This window comes from Oncorhynchus masou, chromosome 14 (assembly GCF_036934945.1).
Source record: "Oncorhynchus masou masou isolate Uvic2021 chromosome 14, UVic_Omas_1.1, whole genome shotgun sequence".
In the NCBI taxonomy this organism is placed as follows: Eukaryota; Metazoa; Chordata; class Actinopteri; order Salmoniformes; family Salmonidae; genus Oncorhynchus; species Oncorhynchus masou.
Window position 1 is genome coordinate 36,477,721 of NC_088225.1, and position 26,662 is coordinate 36,504,382.

At 47.5% G+C, this 26,662-nt stretch overlaps 1 protein-coding gene across 1 annotated transcript in view; it reads left to right on the forward strand.

Moving 5' to 3' along the window:
- Window positions 1-26,662, forward strand: part of LOC135553791 (transmembrane protein 114-like) — a 39,873-nt gene that overhangs the window by 2,141 nt on the left and 11,070 nt on the right. Inside the window, exon 2 of the mRNA XM_064985738.1 lies at window positions 7,070-7,147. Coding sequence (XP_064841810.1) covers window positions 7,070-7,147 — 78 coding nt within the window. The remainder of the gene's footprint in view (window positions 1-7,069; window positions 7,148-26,662) is intronic.

The following is a 26,662-nucleotide window of genomic DNA, read 5'->3' on the forward strand; positions in this document are numbered from 1 at the left end:
TGGTACTACCAGGTTATAACATGTATAGTGTAGTCCTCTGTAGCTCAGCTGGTACAGCATGGTACTACCAGGTTATAACATGTATAGTGTAGTCCCCTGTAGCTCAGCTGGTACAGCATGGTACTACCAGGTTATAACATGTATAGTGTAGTCCTCTGTAGCTCAGCTGGTACAGCATGGTACTACCAGGTTATAACATGTATAGTGTAGTTCCCTGTAGCTCAGCTGGTACAGCATGGTACTACCAGGTTATAACATGTATAGTGTAGTCCTCTGTAGCTCAGCTGGTACAGCATGGTACTACCAGGTTATAACATGTATAGTGTAGTCCTCTGTAGCTCAGCTGGTACAGCATGGTACTACCAGGTTATAACATGTATAGTGTAGTTCCCTGTAGCTCAGCTGGTACAGCATGGTACTACCAGGTTATAACATGTATAGTGTAGTCCTCTGTAGCTCAGCTGGTACTACCAGGTTATAACATGTATAGTGTAGACCTCTGTAGCTCAGCTGGTACAGCATGGTACTACATGGCTTTAAGATGCTTTGGATAAGTTTCAGCTAAAGTGTCAGCTAGATGGCAGACATTCTATTATCAGATATTCTATTATCAGACATTCTATTATCAGACATTCTATTATCAGACATTCTATTATCAGACATTCTATTATCAGACATTCTATTATCAGATATTCTATTATCAGACATTCTATTATCAGACATTCTATTATTAGACATTCTATTATCAGACATTCTATTATCAGATATTCTATTATCAGACATTCTATTATCAGACATTCTATTATTAGACATTCTATTATCAGACATTCTATTATCAGATATTCTATTATCAGACATTCTATTATCAGACATTCTATTATCAGATATTCTATTATCAGACATTCTATTATCAGACATTCTATTATCAGACATTCTATTATCAGACATTATATCAGCCATTCTATTATCAGACATTCTATTATCAGACATTCTATTATCAGACATTCTATTATCAGATATTCTATTATCAGACATTCTATTATCAGACATTCTATTATCAGATATTCTATTATCAGACATTCTATTATCAGATATTCTATTATCAGACATTCTATTATCAGACATTCTATTATCAGACATTCTATTATCAGATATTCTATTATCAGACATTCTATTATCAGACATTCTATTATCAGACATTCTATTCTCAGACATTCTATTATCAGACATTCTATTATCAGACATTCTATTATCAGACATTCTATTATCAGACATTCTATTATCAGATATTCTATTATCAGACATTCTATTATCAGATATTATATTAGACATTCTATTTTCAGACATTCTATTATCAGACATTCTATTATCAGACATTCTATTATCAGACATTCTATTATCAGACATTCTATTATCTGATATTCTATTATCAGACATTCTATTATCAGACATTCTATTATCAGACATTCTATTATCAGACATTCTATTCTCAGACATTCTATTATCAGACATTCTATTATCAGACATTCTATTATCAGATATTCTATTATCAGACATTCTATTATCAGATATTATATTAGACATTCTATTTTCAGACATTCTATTATCAGACATTCTATTATCAGACATTCTATTATCAGACATTCTATTATCAGATATTCTATTATCAGACATTCTAGTCTCAGACATTCTATTATCAGACATTCTATTATCAGATATTCTATTCTCAGACATTCTATTATCAGATATTCTATTATCAGACATTCTATTATCAGATATTATATTAGACATTCTATTATCAGACATTCTATTATCAGACATTCTATTATCAGACATTCTATTATCAGACATTCTATTATCAGACATTCTATTATCAGACATTCTATTATCAGACATTCTTTTATCAGACATTCTATTATCAGACATTCTATTATCAGACATTCTATTATCAGACATTCTATTATCAGATATTCTATTATCAGATATTATATTAGACATTCTAGTATCAGACATTCTATTATCAAACATTCTATTATCAGACATTCTATTATCAGACATTCTATTATCAGATGAGGGAGAGGAGATGAGGGGGAGGAGATGAGGGGGAGGAGATGAGGGAGATGAGAGGGAGGAGATGAGAGGGAGGAGATGAGGGAGAGGAGATGAGGGGGAGGAGATGAGGGGGAGGAGATGAGGGAGAGGAGATGAGGAAGAGGAGATGAGTGAATGAGGGAGAGGAGATGAGGGAGAGGAGATGAGGGGGAGGAGATGAGGGGGAAGAGATGAGGGAGAGGAGATGAGGGGGAGGAGATGAGGGAGAGGAGATGAGGGGGAGGAGATGAGGGAGAGGAGATGATGGGGAGGAGATGAGGGGGAGGAGATGAGGGAGATGAGGGGAGGAGATGAGGGGGAGGAGATGAGGGGGAGGAGATGAGGGAGAGGAGATGAGGGGAAGAGATGAGGGGGAGAGATGAGGGAGAGGAGATGAGGGAGAGGAGATGAGGGGGAGGAGATGAGGGGAGGAGATGAGGGGGAGGAGATGAGGGAGAGGAGATGAGGGGAAGAGATGAGGGAGAGGAGATGAGAGGAGATGAGATGAGGGGGACGAGATGAGGGGAGGCGATGAGGGGGAGGAGATGAGGGGGAGGAGATGAGGGGAGGAGATGAGGGAGAGGAGATGAGGGGAGGAGATGAGGGGAGGAGATGAGGGAGAGGAGATGAGGGGAGGAGATGAGGGAGAGGAGATGAGGGGGAGGAGATGAGGGGAGGAGATGAGGGGGAGGAGATGAGGGGAGGAGATGAGAGGAGAGGAGATGAGGGGGAGGAGATGAGGGGAGGAGATGCGGGGGAGGAGATGAGGGGGAGGAGATGAGGGAGAGGAGATGAGGGGAAGAGATGAGAGGAGATGAGGGGGAGGAGATGAGGGAGAGGAGATGAGGGAGAGGAGATGAGAGGAGATGACATGAGGGAGAGGAGATGAGGGGAAGAGATGAGGGAAGAGATGAGAGGAGATGAGGGCGAGGAGATGAGGGGGAGGAGATGAGGGAGAGGAGATGAGAGGAGATGAGGGAGAGGAGATGAGAGGAGATGAGGGAGAGGGGATGAGGGAGAGGAGATGAGGGAGAGGAGATGAGGGGAGGAGATGAGGGAGAGGAGATGAGGGAGAGGAGATGAGGGGGAGGAGATGAGGGGGAGGAGATGAGGGAGAGGAGATGAGGGAGAGGAGATGAGGGGGAGGAAATGAGGGGGAGGAGATGAGGGTTAGGAGATGAGGGGAGGAGATGAGGGGAGGAGATGAGGGGAGGAGATGAGGGAGAGGAGATGAGGGAGAGGAGATGAGGGGGAGGAGATGAGGGAGAGGAGATGAGGGAGAGGAGAGATGAGATGAGGGGGAGGAGATGAGGGGGGAGGAGATGAGGGGAGGAGATGAGGGAGAGGAGACGAGGGAGAGGAGATGAGGGGGAGGAGATGAGGCGGAGGAGATGAGGGGGAGGAGATGAGGGGGGAGGAGATGAGCGGGAGGAGAAGAGGGGGAGGAGATGAGGGAGAGGAGATGAGGGGAAGAGATGAGAGGAGATGAGGGAGAGGAGATGAGGGAGAGGAGATGAGAGGAGAAGATATGAGGGGGAGGAGATGAGGGGGAGGAGATGAGGGGGAGGAGATGAGGGGGAGGAGATGAGGGAGAGGAGATGAGGGAGAGGAGATGAGGGAGAGGAGATGAGGGGGAGGAGATGAGGGGGAGGAGATGAGGGGGAGGAGATGAGCGGGAGGAGATGAGGGGGAGGAGATGAGGGAGAGGAGATGAGGGGAAGAGATGAGAGGAGATGAGGGAGAGGAGATGAGGGAGAGGAGATGAGAGGAGAAGAGATGAGGGGAGGAGATGAGGGGGAGGAGATGAGGGGAGGAGATGAGGGGAGGAGATGAGGGAGAGGAGATGAGGGAGAGGAGATGAGGGAGAGGAGATGAGGGGGAGGAGATGAGGGGAGGAGATGAGGGGAGGAGATGAGGGGGAGGAGATGAGGGAGAGGAGATGAGGGAGAGGAGATGAGGGGGAGGAGATGAGAGGAGAGGAGATGAGGGGGAGGAGATGAGGGGGAGGAGATGAGGGGAGGAGATGAGGGAGAGGAGATGGGGAAGAGATGAGAGGAGATGAGGGAGAGGAGATGAGGGGAGGAGATGAGGGAGAGGAGATGAGAGGAGATGAGAGGAGATGAGGGAGAGGAGATGAGGGAGAGGAGATGAGGGGGAGGAGATGAGGGAGAGGAGATGAGGGGGAGGAGATGAGGGGGAAGAGATGAGGGAGAGGAGATGAGGGGGGGGAGATGAGGGAGAGGAGATGAGAGGAGATGAGGGGGAGGAGATGAGGGAGAGGAGATGAGGGGGAGGAGATGAGGGGGAGGAGATGAGGGGGAGGAGATGAGGGGGAGGAGAGGAGGGAGAGGAGTTGAGGGGGAGGAGTTGAGGGGAGGAGATGAGGGAGAGGAGATGAGGGAGAGGAGATGAGGGGGAGGAGAGAGGGGGAGGAGATGAGGGGAGGAGATGAGGGGGAGGAGAGGAGGGAGAGGAGTTGAGGGGGAGGAGTTGAGGGGGAGGAGATGAGGGAGAGGAGATGAGGGAGAGGAGAGATGAGATGAGGGGGAGGAGATGAGGGGGAGGAGATGAGGGGGAGGAGATGAGGGAGAGGAGATGAGGGAGAGGAGATGAGGGGGAGGAGATGAGGCGGAGGAGATGAGGGGGAGGAGATGAGGGGAGGAGATGAGCGGGAGGAGAGGAGGGGGAGGAGATGAGGGAGAGGAGATGAGGGGAAGAGATGAGAGGAGATGAGGGGGAGGAGATGAGGGAGAGGAGATGAGAGGAGAAGAGATGAGGGGGAGGAGATGAGGGGAGGAGATGAGGGGAGGAGATGAGGGAGAGGAGATGAGGGAGAGGAGATGAGGGAGAGGAGATGAGGGGAGGAGATGAGGGGCAGGAGATGAGGGGGAGGAGATGAGCGGGAGGAGATGAGGGGGAGGAGATGAGGGAGAGGAGATGAGGGGAAGAGATGAGAGGAGATGAGGGAGAGGAGATGAGGGAGAGGAGATGAGGGGGAGGAGATGAGGGGGAGGAGATGAGGGGGAGGAGATGAGGGGGAGGAGATGAGGGAGAGGAGATGAGGGAGAAGAGATGAGGGAGAGGAGATGAGGGGGAGGAGATGAGGGGGAGGAGATGAGGGAGAGGAGATGAGGGGAAGAGATGAGAGGAGATGAGGGAGAGGAGATGAGGGGGAGGAGATGAGGGAGAGGAGATGAGAGGAGATGAGAGGAGATGAGGGAGAGGAGATGAGGGAGAGGAGATGAGGGAGAGGAGATGAGGGGAGGAGATGAGGGAGAGGAGATGAGGGGGAGGAGATGAGGGGGAGGAGATGAGGGGGAAGAGAGGAGATGAGGGGGAGGAGATGAGGGGGAGGAGATGAGGGGGAGGAGATGAGGGGGAGGAGATGAGGGAGAGGAGATGAGGGGGAGGAGATGAGGGAGAGGAGATGAGAGGAGATGAGGGGGAGGAGATGAGGGAGAGGAGATGAGGGAGAGGAGATGAGAGGAGATGACATGAGGGAGAGGAGATGAGGGGGAGGAGATGAGGGGAAGAGATGAGAGGAGATGAGGGAGAGGAGATGAGGGGAGGAGATGAGGGAGAGGAGATGAGAGGAGATGAGAGGAGATGAGGGAGAGGAGATGAGAGGAGATGAGGGAGAGGAGATGAGGGAGAGGAGATGAGAGGAGATGAGAGGAGATGAGGGAGAGGAGATGAGGGAGAGGAGATGAGGGAGAGGAGATGAGGGGGAGGAGATGAGGGGGAGGAGATGAGGGAGAGGAGATGAGGGAGAGGAGATGAGGGAGAGGAGATGAGAGGAGATGACATGAGGGAGAGGAGATGAGGGGGAGGAGATGAGGGGGAGGAGATGAGGGGAAGAGATGAGAGGAGATGAGGGAGAGGAGATGAGGGGGAGGAGATGAGGGAGAGGAGATGAGAGGAGATGAGAGGAGATGAGGGAGAGGAGATGAGAGGAGATGAGGGAGAGGAGATGAGGGAGAGGAGATGAGGGAGAGGAGATGAGGGGGAGGAGATGAGGGAGAGGAGATGAGAGGAGATGAGAGGAGATGAGGGGGAGGAGATGAGGGGGAGGAGATGAGGGGGAGGAGATGAGGGGAGGAGATGAGGGAGAGGAGATGAGGGGGAGGAGATGAGGGAGAGGAGATAAGGGAGAGGAGATGAGGGGGAGGAGATGAGGGAGAGGAGATGAGGGAGAGGAGATGAGGGGGAGGAGATGAGGGGGAGGAGATGAGGGGGAGGAGATGAGGGGGAGGAGATGAGGGGGAGGAGTTGAGGGGGAGGAGATGAGGGAGAGGAGATGAGGGAGAGGAGAGATGAGATGAGGGGGAGGAGATGAGGGGGAGGAGATGAGGGAGAGGAGATGAGGGAGAGGAGATGAGGGGGAGGAGATGAGGGGGAGGAGATGAGGGAGAGGAGATGAGGGGAAGAGATGAGAGGAGATGAGGGGGAGGAGATGAGGGAGAGGAGATGAGGGAGAGGAGATGAGAGGAGAAGAGATGAGGGAGAGGAGATGAGGGGGAGGAGATGAGGGAGAGGAGATGAGGGGGAGGAGATGAGGGAGAGGAGATGAGGGGGGGAATGAGGGGGAGGAGAGGAGGGGGAGGAGATGAGGGAGGAGATGAGAGGGAAGATGAGGGGGGATGAGGGGGAGGAGATGAGGGAGGGAGGATGTGAGGGGGAGATGAGGGGGGGGTTGAGGGGGGGAGGAGATGAGGGAGGGAGGATTTGAGGGTGGAGATGAGGGGGGATGAGGGGGTAGGAGATGAGGGGGGGGATGAGGGGGAATGAGTGGGAGGAGATGAGGGGGAGATGAGGGGGGAATGAGTGGGAGGAGATGAGGGGGGGAGGAGATGAGGGTGGAGATGAGGGGGGATGAGGGGGTAGGAGATGAGGGGGGGGATGAGGGGGGGATGAGGGGGAGGAGATGAGGGAGGGAAGATGTGATTGGCTGATCCATGTGTTCTGTCTTCTCTCCCAGCCCAGAAGCTCTGTCAGCCATTCGTCAACCCGTTTGAAGGCGGACAAAACCTCACAGACTCTTACAGACAACTTTTAAGTAAGAACAGTTACAGTAACTAAAGCATTTATCGTTATCATCATCTTCATCATTACCATTGTCATATGATTACCACCTTTTGGGCAGTATTTTGCTGTGTCTTAATGTTAAATATATTGGTGAGTATTTAGCCGTGTTTAAATGTAAGATATATTGGTGAGTATTTAAATGTAAGATATATTGTTGAGTATTTAAGACAGTATATTATACTCTACAGAGTGGTGTTTTGTTAAGACAGCATATTAGACTCTACAGAGTGGTGTTTTGTTAAGACAGTATATTAGACTCTACAGAGTGGTGTTTTGTTAAGACAGTATATTAGAATCTACAGAGTGTTGTTTTTTTAAGACAGTATATTAAACTCTACAGAGTGGTGTTTTGTTAAGACAGTATATTAGAATCTACAGAGTGGTGTTTGTTAAGACAGTGTATTAGACTCTACAGAGTGGTGTTTTGTTAAGACAGTATATTACACTCTACAGAGTGGTGTTTTGTTAAGACAGTATATTAGAATCTACAGAGTGGTGTTTTGTTAAGACATTATATTAGACTCTACAGAGTGGTGTTTTGTTAAGACAGTATATTAGACTCTACAGAGTGGTGTTTTGTTAATCCGTTATGTTGAACTCTACAGAGTGGTGTTTTGTTAAGACAGTATATTAGACTCTACAGAGTGGTGTTTTGTTAAGACAGTATATTACACTCTACTGTCTTAACAAAACACCACTCTGTAGAGTCTAATATACTGTCTTAACAAAACACCACTCTGTAGAGTTCAACATAACGGATTAACAAAACACCACTCTGTAGAGTCTAATATACTGTCTTAACAAAACACCACTCTGTAGAGTCTAATATACCGTCTTAACAAAACACCTCTGTAGAGTCTAATATAATGTCTTAACAAAACACCACTCTGTAGAGTCTAATATACCGTCTTAACAAAACACCTCTGTAGAGTCTAATATACCGTCTTAACAAAACACCACTCTGTAGAGTCTAATATACCGTCTTAACAAAACACCTCTGTAGAGTCAGCTAACATCAGAAACTGCAAAGGTCTCTCCAGAGAGGCCCGTAGACACACTCCTCATCCAATAAGATGACGAGGATTCTTTAAAAGGGAGTTGGCCACCCTTTGTGATGCAGACAGTGGAGGTGGACAAACCCATTACTCATCGTGTACAAGAGAAAATGAGCAGCGGCTCAGTGTTTACCTCTCTAGGCAGTTTGTGGACTTAGCTGATATTTACAGCTGAGGCTGCTGGCGCCTTCATGTCTACGTTCCAAAATGGCACCCTATTCCCCATATAGAGCACTATTTTAACCAGGGACCATAGGGCTCTGGTCGGAAGTTGTGCACTATATAGTAAAAAGTGTGCCATTCGGGATGCACACCTTCATTACAGGAGGAAAGCAGCAGATAGTGACTGAACCCCCAGTGACACTCCTTAATAATACAACTCCTCTTTCCTGAGCTCACATCATGTGTTTCTATTGAGTTATTGATCCAAGGCGCCCTGTCTATAACACCTCCAACAGCCGGGTCCAAACCAAGGTCCTTTATAGACCGGAGTTTTCCAGGCAAGAAACACAGTCTGAAGAAGATGAAGATGAAGAAGAAAATTCCCCTTGTTTTCCCAGAAATCCTGATTCCCGTATTTCCTGCTTATTCCATCGTCATTCCATCGGCTCGGCGCCATTAGCTTCTCCTGGTGTCACGCCTTGGTCTTAGTATTTTGTGTTTTAGTTAATTAGTTGGTCAGGCCAGGGTGTGACATGGGTTTATTGTTTGTTGTATTTCTTAGTGGGGTTTTTTAGTTATTGGGATTGTGGCTGATTAGGGGTGTGTGTTGCATAGGTTTGGCTGCCTGAGGCGGTTCTCAATCAGAGTCAGGTGATTCTCGTTGTCTCTGATTGGGAACCGTATTTAGATAGCCTGGGTTTCGCTTTGTATTTCGTGGGTGATTGTTCCTGTCTCTGTGTTAGTGTTCACCAGACAGGCTGTATAGGTTTTTCACGTTCCGTTTGTTGTTTTTTGTTATTTCATGTATCGTCATTTGTCTATTAAAAACATGAGTAACCAACACGCTGCATTTCGGTCCGACTCTCTTTCGACAAATGAAGAACGCCGTAACACCTGGTCGACGGTGCCGCCGTACAACAGGGAGTCACACAGCTCCTTAGCCTGCTCTTCCTAGAGGACGGAGAGGAGGGACAGCTGTCTTCACAGAGCACACGCTGCCTGAGCTGCAGATCGATAGCTCTTCTCATAGAGATCTTCTCTATTTCAACCATTTTATATTTATGATGTAAGTAAGTGACTTGCTAAAAAAATCTATGTCATTTTTTTTTTACAGTGGCTGATTCTCTCAATCCCTTCTTTATTAATCTCTCTGCTTATTGAAGAATCATTAACCTATATTTTAACATGACACTTGTTTCTGGTGTTTTCCCTAAGATCTGGAGAGCGGCACATGTCCTCCTCTACACAAAGGAGGAGGTCCTTTTTGAGTGGACCAAAGTTATCTCAAGTTATTAGTATTTTCACTTTGTATTTCGTGGGTGATTGTTCCTGTCTCTGTGTAGTGTTCACCAGATAGGCTGTAATAGGTTTCACGTTCCGTTTTGTTGTTTTATATTTATTAGTTATTTCATGTATAGTTCCGTTATTTGTTTCATTATTAAAGAACATGAGTAACCAACACACACACACACACACACACACACACACACACACACACACACACACACACACACACACACACACACACACACACACACACACACACACACACGCTGCATTTCGGTCCGACTTTCTTGCGACAAACGAAGAACGTCGTTACACGAAAGTTATCTCTAACTTATTAGTATATTATATAACTTAAATTGGACGATAGTTATCTCAACTTTCCAAAGTTTTGCTTAGATGGTAACAAAACATTGTGCTAACTTATTTGTAGATCTTTTCTGAGGCCTTTTGACACGGTTTACCATTACATTCTCATTCAAAAAGCTGGCTAAGGCCTGGATCAGCCTTCTTGCAAGTGGTTTGAGAATGATCTGTCTAATAGGCCACGATGTGTGATTTTTAGGTGTACAGCAGGGGTCTGTATTGGGACCCGCTCTGTTTAATATTTATAATCAATAACATTGGTATATCTGTTAAAACATTTTTATATTCATCTGTATGCAGATGACACTGTGATGTATGTGTCACGCCCTGGTCTTAGTATTTTGTGTTTTCTTTATTATTTTGGTCAGGCCAGGGTGTGACATGGGTTATTTATTGTGGTGTGTTTTGTCTAGGGGTTTTGTTGTAGGTTATGGGATTGTGGTTAGTGGGGTTGTCTAGAAAAGTCTATGGTTGCCTGGAGTGGTTCTCAATCAGAGGCAGGTGTTTATCGTTGTCTCTGATTGGGAACCATATTTAGGCAGCCATATTCTTTGAGTGTTTCGTGGGTGATTGTTCTTGTCTCTGTGTATGTTTGCACCAGATAAGGCTGTTTAGGTTTTTCACGTTATGTTTATTGTTTTGTATTGTATCGTCATATTCTTTATTAAATATGTTTACAAATAACCACACTGCATTTTGGTCCTCCTCTCCTTCGACGGAAGAAAGCCTTAACAGTATGCCAATGACCTAACTGTTGCCCAGGCTATGTTAGAGTTGCAATCTGACCTTGTTACCTTACAGAAAGCCCGGGTTGGTTTGAAAATGTGTACTTAATAATGTGGGAAAGGCTAAAGATGGACTACATATTTATTCATTGGATGGTTCTCCCATCGATCAGGTTTCCGCCTATACATATGTGGGTATTTGATTTGACAAGGATTATCTAGTTAAAAAGCTCAAATTTAAAGTGGGCCTGAATAAAAAATGTTTTTTATATTGCCTCTCCCTAATAGCAGGAAGTAGATTTTACAGTCAACCTTCCTGCTGGTTCCTGACTATGGTGAAACTATTTACCAGATTGCAGCAGCCACTAATCTGTCCACTGGACAGAATGGAGGGAAAGCATTCTGGATGTCGTCTATCTGGACAGAATGGAAGGGAAAGCATTCTGGATGTCGTCTATCTGGACAGAATGGAGGGGAAAGCATTCTGGATGTCGTCTATCTGGACAGAATGGAGGGGAAAGCATTCTGGATGTAGTCTATCTGGACAGAATGGAGGGGAAAGCATTCTGGATGTCGTCTATCTGGACAGAATGGAGGGGAAAGCATTCTGGATATCGTCTATCTGGACAGAATGGAGGGGAAAGCATTCTGGATGTAGTCTATCTGGACAGAATGGAGGGGAAAGCATTCTGGATGTAGTCTATCTGGACAGAATGGAGGGGAAAGCATTCTGGATGTCGTCTATATGGACAGAATGGAGGGAAAGCATTCTGGATGTAGTCTATCTGGACAGAATGGAGGGAAAGCATTCTGGATGTCGTCTATCTGGACAGAATGGAGGGGAAAGCATTCTGGATGTTGTCTATCTGGACAGAATGGAGGGGAAAGCATTCTGGATGTAGTCTATCTGGACAGAATGGAGGGGAAAGCATTCTGGATGTCGTCTATCTGGACAGAATGGAGGGGAAAGCATTCTGGATGTAGTCTATCTGGACAGAATGGAAGGGAAAGCATTCTGGATGTCGTCTATCTGGACAGAATGGAGGGGAAAGCATTCTGGATATCGTCTATCTGGACAGAATGGAGGGGAAAGCATTCTGGATGTCGTCTATCTGGACAGAATGGAGGGGAAAGCATTCTGGATGTAGTCTATCTGGACAGAATGGAGGGGAAAGCATTCTGGATGTCGTCTATCTGGACAGAATGGAGGGGAAAGCATTCTGGATGTCATCTATCCGGACAGAATGGAGGGGAAAGCATTCTGGATGTCGTCTATCTGGACAGAATGGAGGGGAAAGCATTTTGGATGTCGTCTATCTGGACAGAATGGAGGGGAAAGCATTCTGGATGTCGTCTATCTGGACAGAATGGAGGGGAAAGCATTCTGGATGTAGTCTATCTGGACAGAATGGAGGGGGAAAGCATTCTGGATGTCGTTAGAATCAGTCTCCCTCCTCCTTCCCCTTTCCCATTTGATTATAGTCCTGCAATAACCTGGTTATCAGACCATGCTGGTTAATTTATCCAACATTGAACTCCCTCTCACACACGCACGCACGCACGCACGCACGCACGCACGCACGCACACACACACACACACACACACACACACACACACACACACACACACACACACACACACACACACACACACACACACACACACACACACACACACACACAAAATCCCTCCAGTGCTCAACCTCTCCCTCAGCTCTCTTCCTCCCCATTGATTGTGTGGTCAGATGCTGTCACCCATGGGGTTAATGTAGGTTACACAGTAAGTCTCTCAGCAAACACAGCTTTATTTACCATTGGAGCATTGTTACTGGATGGAGAAAGGAGGGAATGGTTGTATAACTAGACTATGATTTCCTGCTGAGCACATATCTTCAATTTATTTTTATGTGTGTTTGTGTACATGTGTATGTGTGTGTGTGTGTGGGTGCATTCATTTATGTGTGTGCGTGTCTATTGCGTAGGTAGAGGAGGATATTATCTGTGCGATATGCAGCAGCTGTTTGGGATCAGAGTTCTCCCACTGAGAGACAAAGGATGCTGATTGGTGCCAGTCCAGGGCTGATTACCAGCTTATGTTTACCAGGACCACAGGTGCATCATTGAACAGGTACTGGTCACTCAGGCCCTGTGGCCAAAACACTTAACCACTAGTTTTGTAAGGAACCTGATGCCCTTCTGCTTGGCACTCAGCATTAAAAATTGCCCTTCACAGTCATTCTTATTCCCATGTAAAATAGCCTTTTGAGTGACAGACGTATTACCCTTAATAACCCCCCCCTCCCTGATAAATGCTCAGAATAGAAAGAGAAAAAGACCAGGAACTGACTGAGTGGGCGGGGAGCTAGTATGCTGAGTGGGCAGGGAGCTAGTATGCTGAGTGGGCGGGGAGATAGTATGCTGAGTGGGCGGGGAGCTAGTATGCTGAGTGGGCGGGGAGCTAGTATGCTGAGTGGGCGGGGAGCTAGTATGCTGAGTGGGCGGGGAGCTAGTATGCTGAGTGGGCGGGGAGCTAGTATGCTGAGTGGGCGGGGAGCTAGTATGATGAGTGGGCGGGGAGATAGTATGCTAAGTGGGCGGGGAGCTAGTATGCTGAGTGGGCGGGGAGCTAGTATGCTGAGTGGGCGGGGAGCTAGTATGCTGAGTGGGCGGGGAGCTAGTATGCTGAGTGGGCGGGGAGCTAGTATGCTGAGTGGGCAGGGAGCTAGTATGCTGAGTGGGCGGGGAGATAGTATGCTAAGTGGGCGGGGAGCTAGTATGCTGAGTGGGCGGGGAGCTAGTATGCTGAGTGGGCGGGGAGCTAGTATGCTGAGTGGGCAGGGAGCTAGTATGCTGAGTGGGTGGGGAGCTAGTATGCTGAGTGGGCGGGGAGCTAGTATGCTGAGTGGGCTAGTATGCTGAGTGGGCAGGGAGCTAGTATGCTGAGTGGGCGGGGAGCTAGTATGCTGAGTGGGCGGGGAGCTAGTATGCTGAGTGGGCTAGTATGCTGAGTGGGTGGGGAGCTAGTATGCTGAGTGTGTAGGGAGCTAGTATGCTGAGTGGGCAGGGAGCTAGTATGCTGAGTGGGCGGGGAGCTAGTATGCTGAGTGGGCAGGGAGCTAGTATGCTGAGTGGGCTAGTATGCTGAGTGGGTGGGGAGCTAGTATGCTGAGTGGGCGGGGAGCTAGTATGCTGAGTGGGCTAGTATGCTGAGTGGGTGGGGAGCTAGTATGCTGAGTGTGTAGGGAGCTAGTACGCTGAGTGGGCGGGGAGCTAGTATGCTGAGTGGGCGGGGAGCTAGTATGCTGAGTGGGTGGGGAGCTAGTATGCTGAGTGGGCGGGGAGCTAGTATGCTGAGTGGGCGGGGAGCTAGTATGCTGAGTGGGCGGGGAGCTCGTATGCTGAGTGGGCAGGGAGCTAGTATGCTGAGTGGGCGGGGAGCTAGTATGCTGAGTGGGCGGGGAGCTAGTATGCTGAGTGGGAGGGGAGCTTGTATGCTGAGTGGTCGGGGAGCTAGTATGCTGAGTGGGCAGGGAGCTAGTATGCTGAGTGGGAGGGGAGCTAGTATGATGAGTGGGCGGGGAGATAGTATGCTAAGTGGGCGGGGAGCTAGTATGCTGAGTGGGCGGGGAGCTAGTATGCTGAGTGGGCGGGGAGCTAGTATGCTGAGTGGGCGGGGAGCTAGTATGCTGAGTGGGCGGGGAGCTAGTATGCTGAGTGGGCAGGGAGCTAGTATGCTGAGTGGGCGGGGAGATAGTATGCTAAGTGGGCGGGGAGCTAGTATGCTGAGTGGGCGGGGAGCTAGTATGCTGAGTGGGCGGGGAGCTAGTATGCTGAGTGGGCAGGGAGCTAGTATGCTGAGTGGGTGGGGAGCTAGTATGCTGAGTGGGCGGGGAGCTAGTATGCTGAGTGGGCTAGTATGCTGAGTGGGCAGGGAGCTAGTATGCTGAGTGGGCGGGGAGCTAGTATGCTGAGTGGGCGGGGAGCTAGTATGCTGAGTGGGCTAGTATGCTGAGTGGGTGGGGAGCTAGTATGCTGAGTGTGTAGGGAGCTAGTATGCTGAGTGGGCAGGGAGCTAGTATGCTGAGTGGGCGGGGAGCTAGTATGCTGAGTGGGCAGGGAGCTAGTATGCTGAGTGGGCTAGTATGCTGAGTGGGTGGGGAGCTAGTATGCTGAGTGGGCGGGGAGCTAGTATGCTGAGTGGGCTAGTATGCTGAGTGGGTGGGGAGCTAGTATGCTGAGTGTGTAGGGAGCTAGTACGCTGAGTGGGCGGGGAGCTAGTATGCTGAGTGGGCGGGGAGCTAGTATGCTGAGTGGGCGGGGAGCTAGTATGCTGAGTGGGCGGGGAGCTAGTATGCTGAGTGGGCGGGGAGCTAGTATGCTGAGTGGGCGGGGAGCTCGTATGCTGAGTGGACGGGGAGCTAGTATGCTGAGTGGACGGGGAGCTAGTATGCTGAGTGGGCGGGGAGCTCGTATGCTGAGTGGGCGGGGAGCTAGTATGCTGAGTGGGCGGGGAGCTAGTATGCTGAGTGGGCGGGGAGCTAGTATGCTGAGTGGGCGGGGAGCTAGTATGCTGAGTGGGCCGGGAGCTAGTATGCTGAGTGGGCGGGGAGCTAGTATGCTGAGTGGGCGGGGAGCTAGTATGCTGAGTGGGTGGGGAGCTAGTATGCTGAGTGAGCGGGGAGCAAGTATACTGAGTGGACGGGGAGCTAGTATGCTGAGTGGACGGGGAGCTAGTATGCTGAGTGGGAGGGGAGCTAGTATGCTGAGTGGGAGGGGAGCTAGTATGCTGAGTGGGCGGGGAGCTAGTATGCTGAGTGGACGGGGAGCTAGTATGCTGAGTGGGCGGGGAGCTAGTATGCTGAGTGGGAGGGGAGCTAGTATGCTGAGTGGGCGGGGAGCTAGTATGCTGAGTGGGAGGGGAGCTAGTATGCTGAGTGGACGGGGAGCTAGTATGCTGAGTGGGAGGGGAGCTAGTATGCTGAGTGGGCGGGGAGCTAGTATGCTGAGTGGGAGGGGAGCTAGTATGCTGAGTGGGCGGGGAGCTAGTATGCTGAGTGGGCTAGTATGCTGAGTGGGAGGGGAGCCAGTATGCTGAGTGGGCGGGGAGCTAGTATGCTGAGTGGGTGGGGAGCTAGTATGCTGAGTGGGCAGGGAAGCTAGTATACCTAGGAATACCTAGGATAGGATAAAGTAATCCTTCTCACCCCCCCTTAAATGATTTAGATGCACTATTGTAACGTGGCTGTTCCACTGGATGTCAGAAGGTGAATTCACCAATTTGTAAGTCGCTCTGGATAAGAGCGTCTGCTAAATGACTTAAATGTAAATGTAGTATGCTGAGTGGGCATGGAGTTCTGTGAGATAGAAAACACCTGTGTCAACAACATGGACTCAGTGAGCAGTGTGATTATCTCAAGCAAATTTTCTGCAACCTCAACATTGAAATTGCACGCAACATCTAATCCTGTTGTACATCATCTCATTACATATAATTTAACTTGCTAGCCCAAATCCCAAATGGAGTTGTCAGCACTGTTTATCAAGATAGCTTGCTAGTTATTCTTGGACAATTTCAGTTGGGGTACACTTCATGACTCTCTTCTCTGTATACATCAATGATGTCGCTCTTGCTGCTGGTGAGTCTCTGATCCACCTCTACGCAGACGACACCATTCTGTATACTTCTGGCCCTTCTTTGGACACTGTGTTAACAACCCTCCAGACGAGCTTCAATGCCATACAACTCTCCTTCCGTTGCCTCCAATTGCTCTTAAATACAAGTAAAACTAAATGCATGCTCTTCAACCGATCGCTACCCGCACCTGCCCGTCTGTCCAACATCACTACTCTGGACGGCTCTGATTTAGAATACGTGGACAACTACAAATACTTAGGTGTCTGGTTAGACTGTAAACTCTCCTTCCAGACCCATATCAAATATCTCCAATCCAAAGTTAAATCTAGAATTGGCTTCCTATTTCGCAACAAAGCATCCTTCACTCTTCACTGCCCAACATACCCTTGTGAAACTGACCATCCTACCAATCCTCGACTTTGGCGATGTCATTTACAAAATAGCCTCCAATACCCTACTCAACAAATTGGATGCAGTCTATCACAGTGCAATCCGTTTTGTCACCAAAGCCCCATATACTACCCACCGTTGCGACCTGTACGCTCTCGTTGGCTGGCCCTCGCTTCATACTCGTCGCCAAACCCACTGGCTCCATGTCATCTACAAGACCCTGCTAGGTAAAGTCCCCCCTTATCTCAGCTCGCTGGTCACCATAGCATCTCCCACCTGTAGCACACGCTCCAGCAGGTATATCTCTCTAGTCACCCCCAAAACCAATTCTTTCTTTGGCCGCCTCTCCTTCCAGTTCTCTGCTGCCAATGACTGGAACGAACTACAAAAAGCACTGAAACTGGAAACACTTATCTCCCTCACTAGCTTTAAGCACCAACTGTCAGAGCAGCTCACAGATTACTGCACCTGTACATAGCCCACCTACAGTGCCTTGCGAAAGTATTCGGCCCCCTTGAACTTTGCGACCTTTTGCCACATTTCAGGCTTCAAACATAAAGATATAAAACTGTATTTTTTTGTGAAGAATCAACAACAAGTGGGACACAATCATGAAGTGGAACGATATTTATTGGATATTTCAAACTTTTTTAACAAATCAAAAACTGAATAATTGGGCGTGCAAAATTATTCAGCCCCTTTACTTTCAGTGCAGCAAACTCTCTCCAGAAGTTCAGTGAGGATCTCTGAATGATCCAATGTTGACCTAAATGACTAATGATGATAAATACAATCCATCTGTGTGTAATCAAGTCTACGTATAAATGCACCTGCACTGTGATAGTCTCAGAGGTCCGTTAAAAGCGCAGAGAGCATCATGAAGAACAAGGAACACACCAGGCAGGTCCGAGATACTGTTGTGAAGAAGTTTAAAGCCGGATTTGGATACAAAAAGATTTCCCAAGCTTTAAACATCCCAAGGAGCACTGTGCAAGCGATAATATTGAAATGGAAGGAGTATCAGACCACTGCAAATCTACCAAGACCTGGCCGTCCCTCTAAACTTTCAGCTCATACAAGGAGAAGACTGATCAGAGATGCAGCCAAGAGGCCCATGATCACTCTGGATGAACTGCAGAGATCTACAGCTGAGGTGGGAGACTCTGTCCATAGGACAACAATCAGTTGTATATTGTACAAATCTGGCCTTTATGGAAGAGTGGCAAGAAGAAAGCCATTTCTTAAAGATATCCATAAAAAGTGTCATTTAAAGTTTGCCACAAGCCACCTGGGAGACACACCAAACATGTGGAAGAAGGTGCTCTGGTCAGATGAAACCAAAATTGAACTTTTTGGCAACAATGCAAAATGTTATGTTTGGCGTAAAAGCAACACAGTTCATCACCCTGAACACACCATACCCACTGTCAAACATGGTGGTGGCAGCATCATGGTTTGGGCCTGCTTTTCTTCAGCAGGGACAGGGAAGATGGTTAAAATTGATGGGAAGATGGATGGAGCCAAATACAGGACCATTCTGGAAGAAAACCTGATGGAGTCTGCAAAAGACCTGAGACTGGGACGGAGATTTGTCTTCCAACAAGACAATGATCCAAAACATATAGCAAAATCTAGAATGGAATGGTTCAAAAATAAACATATCCAGGTGTTAGAATGGCCAAGTCAAAGTCCAGACCTGAATCCAATCGAGAATCTGTGGAAAGAACTGAAAACTGCTGTTCACAAATGCTCTCCATCCAACCTCACTGACCTCGAGCTGTTTTGCAAGGAGGAATGGGAAAAAATGTCAGTCTCTCGATGTGCAAAACTGATAGAGACATACCCCAAGCGACTTACAGCTGTAATCGCAGCAAAAGGTGGCGCTACAAAGTATTAACTTAAGGGGGCTGAATAATTTTGCACTCCCAATTTTTCCGTTTTTGATTTGTTAAAAAGGTTTGAAATATCCAATAAATGTCGTTCCACTTCATGATTGTGTCCCACTTGTTGTTGATTCTTCACAAAAAAATACAGTTTTATATCTTTATGTTTGAAGCCTGAAATGTGGCAAAAGGTCGCAAAGTTCAAGGGGGCCGAATACTTTCGCAAGGCACTGTATATTTTAGCCCAAACAACTACCTCTTTCCCTACTTTATTTATTTAATTCATTTATTGTGCTCCTTTGCACCCCCCATTATTTCTATCTCTACTTTGCACATTCTTCCATTGCAAATCTACCATTCCAGTGTTTTACTTGCTATATTGTATTTACTTTGCCACCATGGCCTTTTTTTGCCTTTACCTCCCTTATCTCACCTCATTTGCTCACATCGTATATAGACCTGTTTATACTGTATTATTGACTGTATGTTTGTTTTACTCCATGTGTAACTCTGTGTCGTTGTATGTGTCGAACTGCTTTGCTTTATCTTGGCCAGGTCGCAATTGTAAATGAGAACTTGTTCTCAACTTGCCTACCTGGTTAAATAAAGATGAAATAAAAAAATAAAAAAATAAAAAATAATATATATATATATATACAGTGGGGAGGACAAGTATTTGATACACTGCCACTTTTGCAGGTTTTCCTACTTACAAAGCATGTAGAGGTCTGTAATTTTTATCATAGGTCCACTTCAACTATGAGAGACAGAATCTAAAACAAAAATCCAGAAAATCACATTGTATGATTTTTAAGTAATTAATTTGCATTTGTGATGTCATTCCAGTCGGTCTGATCTGTGGTGTGATGTCATTCCAGTCGGTCTGATCTGTGGTGTGATGTCATTACATGTGTTTCCAGTAGGTCTGATCTGTGGTGTGATGTCATTACATGTGTTTCCAGTAGGTCTGATCTGTGGTGTGATGTCATTACATGTCATTCCAGTCGGTCTGATCTGTGGTGTGATGTCATTCCAGTCGGTCTGGTCTGTGGTGTGATGTCATTACATGTCATTCCAGTCGGTCTGATCTGTGGTGTGATGTCATTCCAGTCGGTCTGATCTGTGGTGTGATGTCATTATATGTCATTCCAGTCGGTCTGATCTGTGGTGTGATGTCATTCCAGTCGGTCTGATCTGTGGTGTGATGTCATTCCAGTCGGTCTGGTCTGTGGTGTGATGTCATTACATGTCATTCCAGTCGGTCTGATCTGTGGTGTGATGTCATTCCAGTCGGTCTGATCTGTGGTGTGATGTCATTACATGTGTTTCCAGTCGGTCTGATCTGTGGTGTGATGTCATTCCAGTAGGTCTGATCTGTGGTGTGATGTCATTCCAGTCGGTCTGATCTGTGGTGTGATGTCATTCCAGTAGGTCTGATCTGTGGTGTGATGTCATTACATGTCATTCCAGTCGGTCTGATCTGTGGTGTGATGTCATTCCAGTCGGTCTGATCTGTGGTGTGATGTCATTACATGTCATTCCAGTGACGGTGTCTCTTGTGAAAGACTCACGTATTGTTTGGCCTTGTGTCTATTGAGAACTGATGTCTCAATCAATGGTTCCCAATGATCTCTTCAGGTTGGTCGTGGAAAGACATCCAGCTTCCTGAAGTATTTCCATTCAAATAGGTTTGCCTCTCAGAGGTTCATTATCCGTCCCGATGCACATTAGTGACGTCTGCGAGTCAGCAACAAATAGCAGCGTGTGATAATCAAGAGTTGTTTTTGTTGTTGTTGTAATTCATCAAACCTCTGTGGTGCAGCGGTAAATTGTTGTCTTTAGCCGACAGTCTGTTGGATTGGCAGAGTCACCTTGTACATCAGTCTTCCCTTGTTGCCTTCAACTTTACTATGGTTATAAAACAGAATCTATGGCATTATTTAGGATGATTACAGTTTTATTTTTTTTATTTTTTTACAATCGCTCGGACCCATTTCCCAATACTTAGGTCACTTTTTCAAAACTCCTCACACTGTTCTCCTAACCGACATTCAGCTTGGTACAGCAGTTCATTTCACATCCACAATGCACTAAAACTACCAAAACACTTCACACATGTCTTCCGCCACACGAGCACACGTTGTCACCCAACAAGCACACGTTGTCACCCAACAAGCACACGTTGTCACCCAACAAGCACACGTTGTCACCCAACAAGCACACGTTGTCACCCAACAAGCACACGTTGTCACTCAATAAAACAACGACCTAAACAACACTAACAACAGGTAGCGTTACACAGTGTTTTCTTTTGTCAAATTCCTTTACAAAACAAGAATGACACCTCTCTACTGTTTATAATTCACTGCGGTTTATCTTACAGGAACGAATCAGACATGATGCTAAATGCACTGATATGTTTTGTCTATTTTATGGCATTGAGTGATTCTAAAATACAATCATTTGTATGTACCGATACAGATACAGTAGCAATGCTAGTCAACCCTGTCTTCTGCATTTGGCCACAGGTTCTCATCCACGTCACATCTTATGTCATCTTGGACAATACACCTAGGAAAGAATCCTTTTGGCATGCCTGGTCCATCCTTGGCAATCTTCTGCAGATATGTCCGGGCATCCAGCATGCATTGCGCTCAGGTGGGACATTTGATCATGTGGATGGTGGTCATACACCTTCCAGCTCCGTGAGGAAAAGTGACACCATCCTGGGATGGGCTGCATACCGCTCTGTGACTGCATACCGCTCTGTGACTGCATACCGCTCTGTGACTGCATACCGCTCTGTGACTGCATACCGCTCTGTGACTGCATACCGCTCTGTGACTGCATACTGCCCTGTGACTGCATACCGCTCTGTGACTGCATACCGCTCTGTGACTGCATACCGCTCTGTGGCTGCATACCGCTCTGTGACTGCATACCGCTCTGTGACTGCATACCGCTCTGTGACTGCATACCGCTCTGTGACTGCATACCGCTCTGTGGCTGCATACCGCTCTGTGACTGCATACCGCTCTGTGACTGCATACCGCTCTGTGGCTGCATACCGCTCTGTGACTGCATACCGCTCTGTGACTGCATACCGCTCTGTGACTGCATACCGCTCTGTGACTGCATACCGCTCTGTGGCTGCATACCGCTCTGTGACTGCATACCGCTCTGTGACTGCATACCGCTCTGTGACTGCATACCGCTCTGTGACTGCATACCGCCCTGTGACTGCATACCGCTCTGTGACTGCATACCGCTCTGTGACTGCATACCGCCCTGTGACTGCATACCGCTCTGTGACTGCATACCGCTCTGTGACTGCACGGGACTGGTGAAATGCCACGTTGTTCCATTTACAATTACAAACGTTGGCCGATTTCGCCTCACTACATCCCTTTCCTCACCTGACCCAACCCTTCCAGAGAGGTCATCCAGGAATGTAATGAGACGCTCGGTGTTGTACGGCCCAATTAGCGGTTTGTGTAACAGAAATCCATCAGAGGATATTGCAGCACACATTGTGATGTTGGCAACCCTCTGGCCCGGGACATCCACTGTGGCTCTTTTCCCCAATCACATTCCTTCCTCACCGCCATGTTCTGGCCAAGTTGAAACCAGCCTCATCCACAAAGATGAATATGTGGGGTGTTTGCCTGGCTTCAATCTCCATGACTCTCTAAAATAAATCCACAAGGCAACATAAGAGTTAGTCTTTATTACGGTGGTTTACATTATACCCTAATAAAACATGCCATTGTGTGTCTCTGCCCTGTTTGGTTTTGTTCAAAACCAGTTCTGTATTTTACAGTCATCTTACCTGGACGTATTGGTTCCTGAGTTGCTTGAGTCGTTCAGAGTTCCTCTCAAAGAGGACGTTGTACAACTGCTTCATCCTGACTTGATGTTGTTTCAGGACTCTATAGATAGTTGTTATTGTTACGTTGTGAATATTTCCAAATGTAATGTTTTCTGCCAACACTCTGTCCTGAATCTCTGTGAGTTTTTTGCAATTTTTTCTGATGACCTTATCAACGATTGCAGTTTCCTGCACAGCAGTGAAAATCCTACCTCTCCTTCCCGTTGGGAGGTAACTGTTGGGTCCTCAGCAGAAATACAAAAACAATCACACACCAGTGGGTTTGCAGGCTTTGTTCAATTGACTTCTGTAATGTGCAGTTCAGTCAGATGCCTCTTGCAGAATGCACATCTTACCTGGTGTTTTGCCGGAAATGTCTCACAATAGATGCCAGTGTTGAGTGTTGCAGATTTGTCTGCGCTCTCAGACCAGCCTCTCTCATTGATAGACCATGATTTATTACATGATCAGTTATAGTAGCTCTAATCTCATCTGAGACTACAGCTCTTGATCTTCCTCTCAGTCTTCTTCCACCACGCATACGTACTCTTCTTCCTCTGTCAGCCACTCTTCTTCCTGTGTCAGCCACTCTTCTTCCTCTGTCAACCACTTCTCTATCTCTGGCTGGGACCATGGTTACATTACAGTACAGCATTATTCCGAAGATGTCCCCTTTTGAATAGATGGTAATGAAATTGAAAGACGAACACCTGAGTAGGTGTTCAGCTACAATGGGAGTCAGATGTGGTTGGTCTAATTGTTTTGATAGTATTTCATTTTTTAGATGTGGAATATATTTCACTACGGCATTAAAGTAGAAATGGAGCAAATTGCTGTCTTATTATGTTAGGTTTTTGAACGCTTTTGAAAAAGAGTATGTAAACATGTGCAAATTGGCCTGTAGGTACATAGAGTTGTGGTGGTGGTTGTGTCTGAGTGAAAAATAGTTCATGACATTTGGAAGATGTAGTCATTGAATGCATTTTGTGCCAAAACAATGAAAAATGATCCACAGTTTTGGTCCACATAGACTGCTGTTGTGCAAAGAGTTATGAAAAAGTCACCAAAGTATTGAGAAATGGGTCCTAGCGATGGTTCAAAACTGTTAGACTGAAGCTTATACTAAATACAACACATTATTTAGGCTGATTTAGACTGAAGCTTATACTAAATACAACACATTATTTTGGATGATTTAGACTGAAGCTAAATACAACACATTATTTAGGATGATTAAGACTGAAGCTTATACTAAATACAACACATTATTTAGGATGATTTAGACTGAAGCTTATACTAAATACAACACATTATTTAGGATGATTTAGACTGAAGCTTATACTAAATACAACACGTTATTTAGGATGATTTAGACTGAAGCTTATACTAAATACAACACATTATTTGAACAGTGCAGTGTAGTTTCACATAACTATTTTAAAACTATTTTCTAAATAGTGTGCCTTCGATGGGATTCAACCGCACACCCGAACGTTCTTGAATGTTCCACAGTTACCTACTCTACCTGCTTAGCTACCAGTCAGGTGTAATTACATGTGCAAAACCCGAACGAGGTGTATAAGTACGATAACCAGTAAAAGGTCGATGTTTGAAAGCAGCTTCATCAAAGAAAGCACCGGAACCTGTAGGAAATCAGTTGGATCTCGCATTTTTTTTTTGCATCACTACTTCAGGGTCCCTCAGCCTTAACATCACTACTTCAGGGTCCCTCAGCCGTGACATCACTACTTCAGGGCCCCTCAGCCGTGACATCACTACTTCAGGGTCCCTTAGCCGTAACATCACTACTTCAGTGTCCCTCAGCCGTGACATCACTACTTCAGGTTCCCTCAGCCGTGACATCACTACTTCAGGGTCCCTCAGCTGTAACATCACTACTTCAGGGTCCCTCAGCCGTGACATCACTACTTCAGGGTCCCTCAGCCGTGACATCACTACTTCAGGGTCCCTCAGCCGTGACATCACTACTTCAGGGTCCCTCAGCCGTGACATCACTACTTCAGGTTCCCTCAGCCGTGACATCACTACTTCAGGGTCCCTCAGCTGTAACATCACTACTACAGGGTCCCTCAGCCGTGACATCACTACTTCAGGGTCCCTCAGCCGTGACATCACTACTTCAGGGTCCCTCAGCCGTGACATCACTACGTCAGGGCCCCTCAGCTGTGACATCACTACTTCAGGGCCCCTCAGCTGTAACATCACTACTTCAGGGTCCCTCAGCCGTGACATCACTACTTCAGGGTCCCTCAGCCGTGACATCACTACTTCAGGTTCCCTCAGCCGTGACATCACTACTTCAGGGTCCCTCAGCCTTAACATCACTACTTCAGGGTCCCTCAGCCGTGACATCACTACTTCAGGGTCCCTCAGCCGTGACATCACTACTACAGGGTCCCTCAGCCGTGACATCACCTCAGCCGTGACATCACTACTTCAGGGTCCCTCAGCCATAACATCACTACTTCAGGGTCCCTCAGCCTTAACATCACTACTTCAGGGTCCCTCAGCCGTGACATCACTACTTCAGGGTCCCTCAGCCATAACATCACTACTTCAGGGTCCCTCAGCCTTAACATCACTACTTCAGGGTCCTTCAGCCGTGACATCACTACGTCAGGGTCCCTCAGCCGTGACATCACTACTTCAGGGCCCCTCAGCCTTGACATCACTACTTCAGGGTCCCTCAGCCGTGACGTCACTACTTCAGGGCCCCCCAGCTGTAACATCACTACTTCAGGGCCCCTCAGCCATAACATCACTACTTCAGGGTCCCTCAGCCGTGACATCACTACTTCAGGGCCCCTCAGCCGTGACATCACTACTTCAGGGCCCCTCAGCCGTGACATCACTACTTCAGGGTCCCTCATTCGTGACATCACTACTTCAGGGTCCCTCAGCTGTGACATCACTACTTCAGGTTCCCTCAGCCGTGACATCACTACTTCAGGGTCCCTCAGCCGTGACATCACTACTTCAGGGCCCCTCAGCCGTGACATCACTACTTCAGGTTCCCTCAGCCGTGACATCACTACTTCAGGGTCCCTCATTCGTGACATCACTACTTCAGGGCCCCTCAGCTGTAACATCACTACTTCAGGGCCCCTCAGCTGTAACATCACTACTTCAGGGCCCCTCAGCTGTAACATCACTACTTCAGGGTCCCTCAGCCTTGACATCACTACTTCAGGGTCCCTCAGCCGTAACATCACTACTTCAGGGCCCCTCAGCTGTAACATCACTACTTCAGGGTCCCTCAGCTGTAACATCACTACTTCAGGGTCCCTCAGCCGTAACGTCACTACTTCAGGGTCCCTCAGCCGTAACGTCACTACTTCAGGGTCCCTCAGCCGTGACATCACTACTTCAGGGTCCCTCAGCCGTGACATCACTACTTCAGGGCCCCTCAGCCGTGACATCACTACTTCAGGGTCCCTCAGCCGTAACATCACTACTTCAGGGTCCCTCAGCCGTAACGTCACTACTTCAGGGTCCCTCAGCCGTAACGTCACTACTTCAGGGTCCCTCAGCCGTGACATCACTACTTCAGGGTCCCTCAGCCGTGACATCACTACTTCAGGGCCCCTCAGCCGTGACATCACTACTTCAGGGCCCCTCAGCCGTAACGTCACTACTTCAGGGTCCCTCAGCCGTGACATCACTACTTCAGGGTCCCTCAGCCGTGACATCACTACTACAGGGTCCCTCAGCTGTAACATCACTACTTCAGGGTCCCTCAGCTGTGACATCACTACTTCAGGGTCCCTCAGCCGTAACATCACTACTTCAGGGCCCCTCAGCCGTGACATCACTACTTCAGGGCCCCTCAGCTGTTCCAGCACACCTGGTTCACCCTCTCAATAACAACACGTTTGGAATATTAACAACCCGATGTTGCTAACCCGGTAGTATTCTTCAAAAAGGTTCTTTGTAGAACCTTTGAGATTGAGGTAAGATCATTACAGAACCATTCCATATAAAGGTTCCATAAAGATCCATTAAAAAGGGTTCTATAAAGAACCATTAAAAAGGGTTGGCTGAAAGGGGAGGGTGGACTGTAGGCTGAAAGGGGAGGATGGACTGTGGGCTGAAAGGGG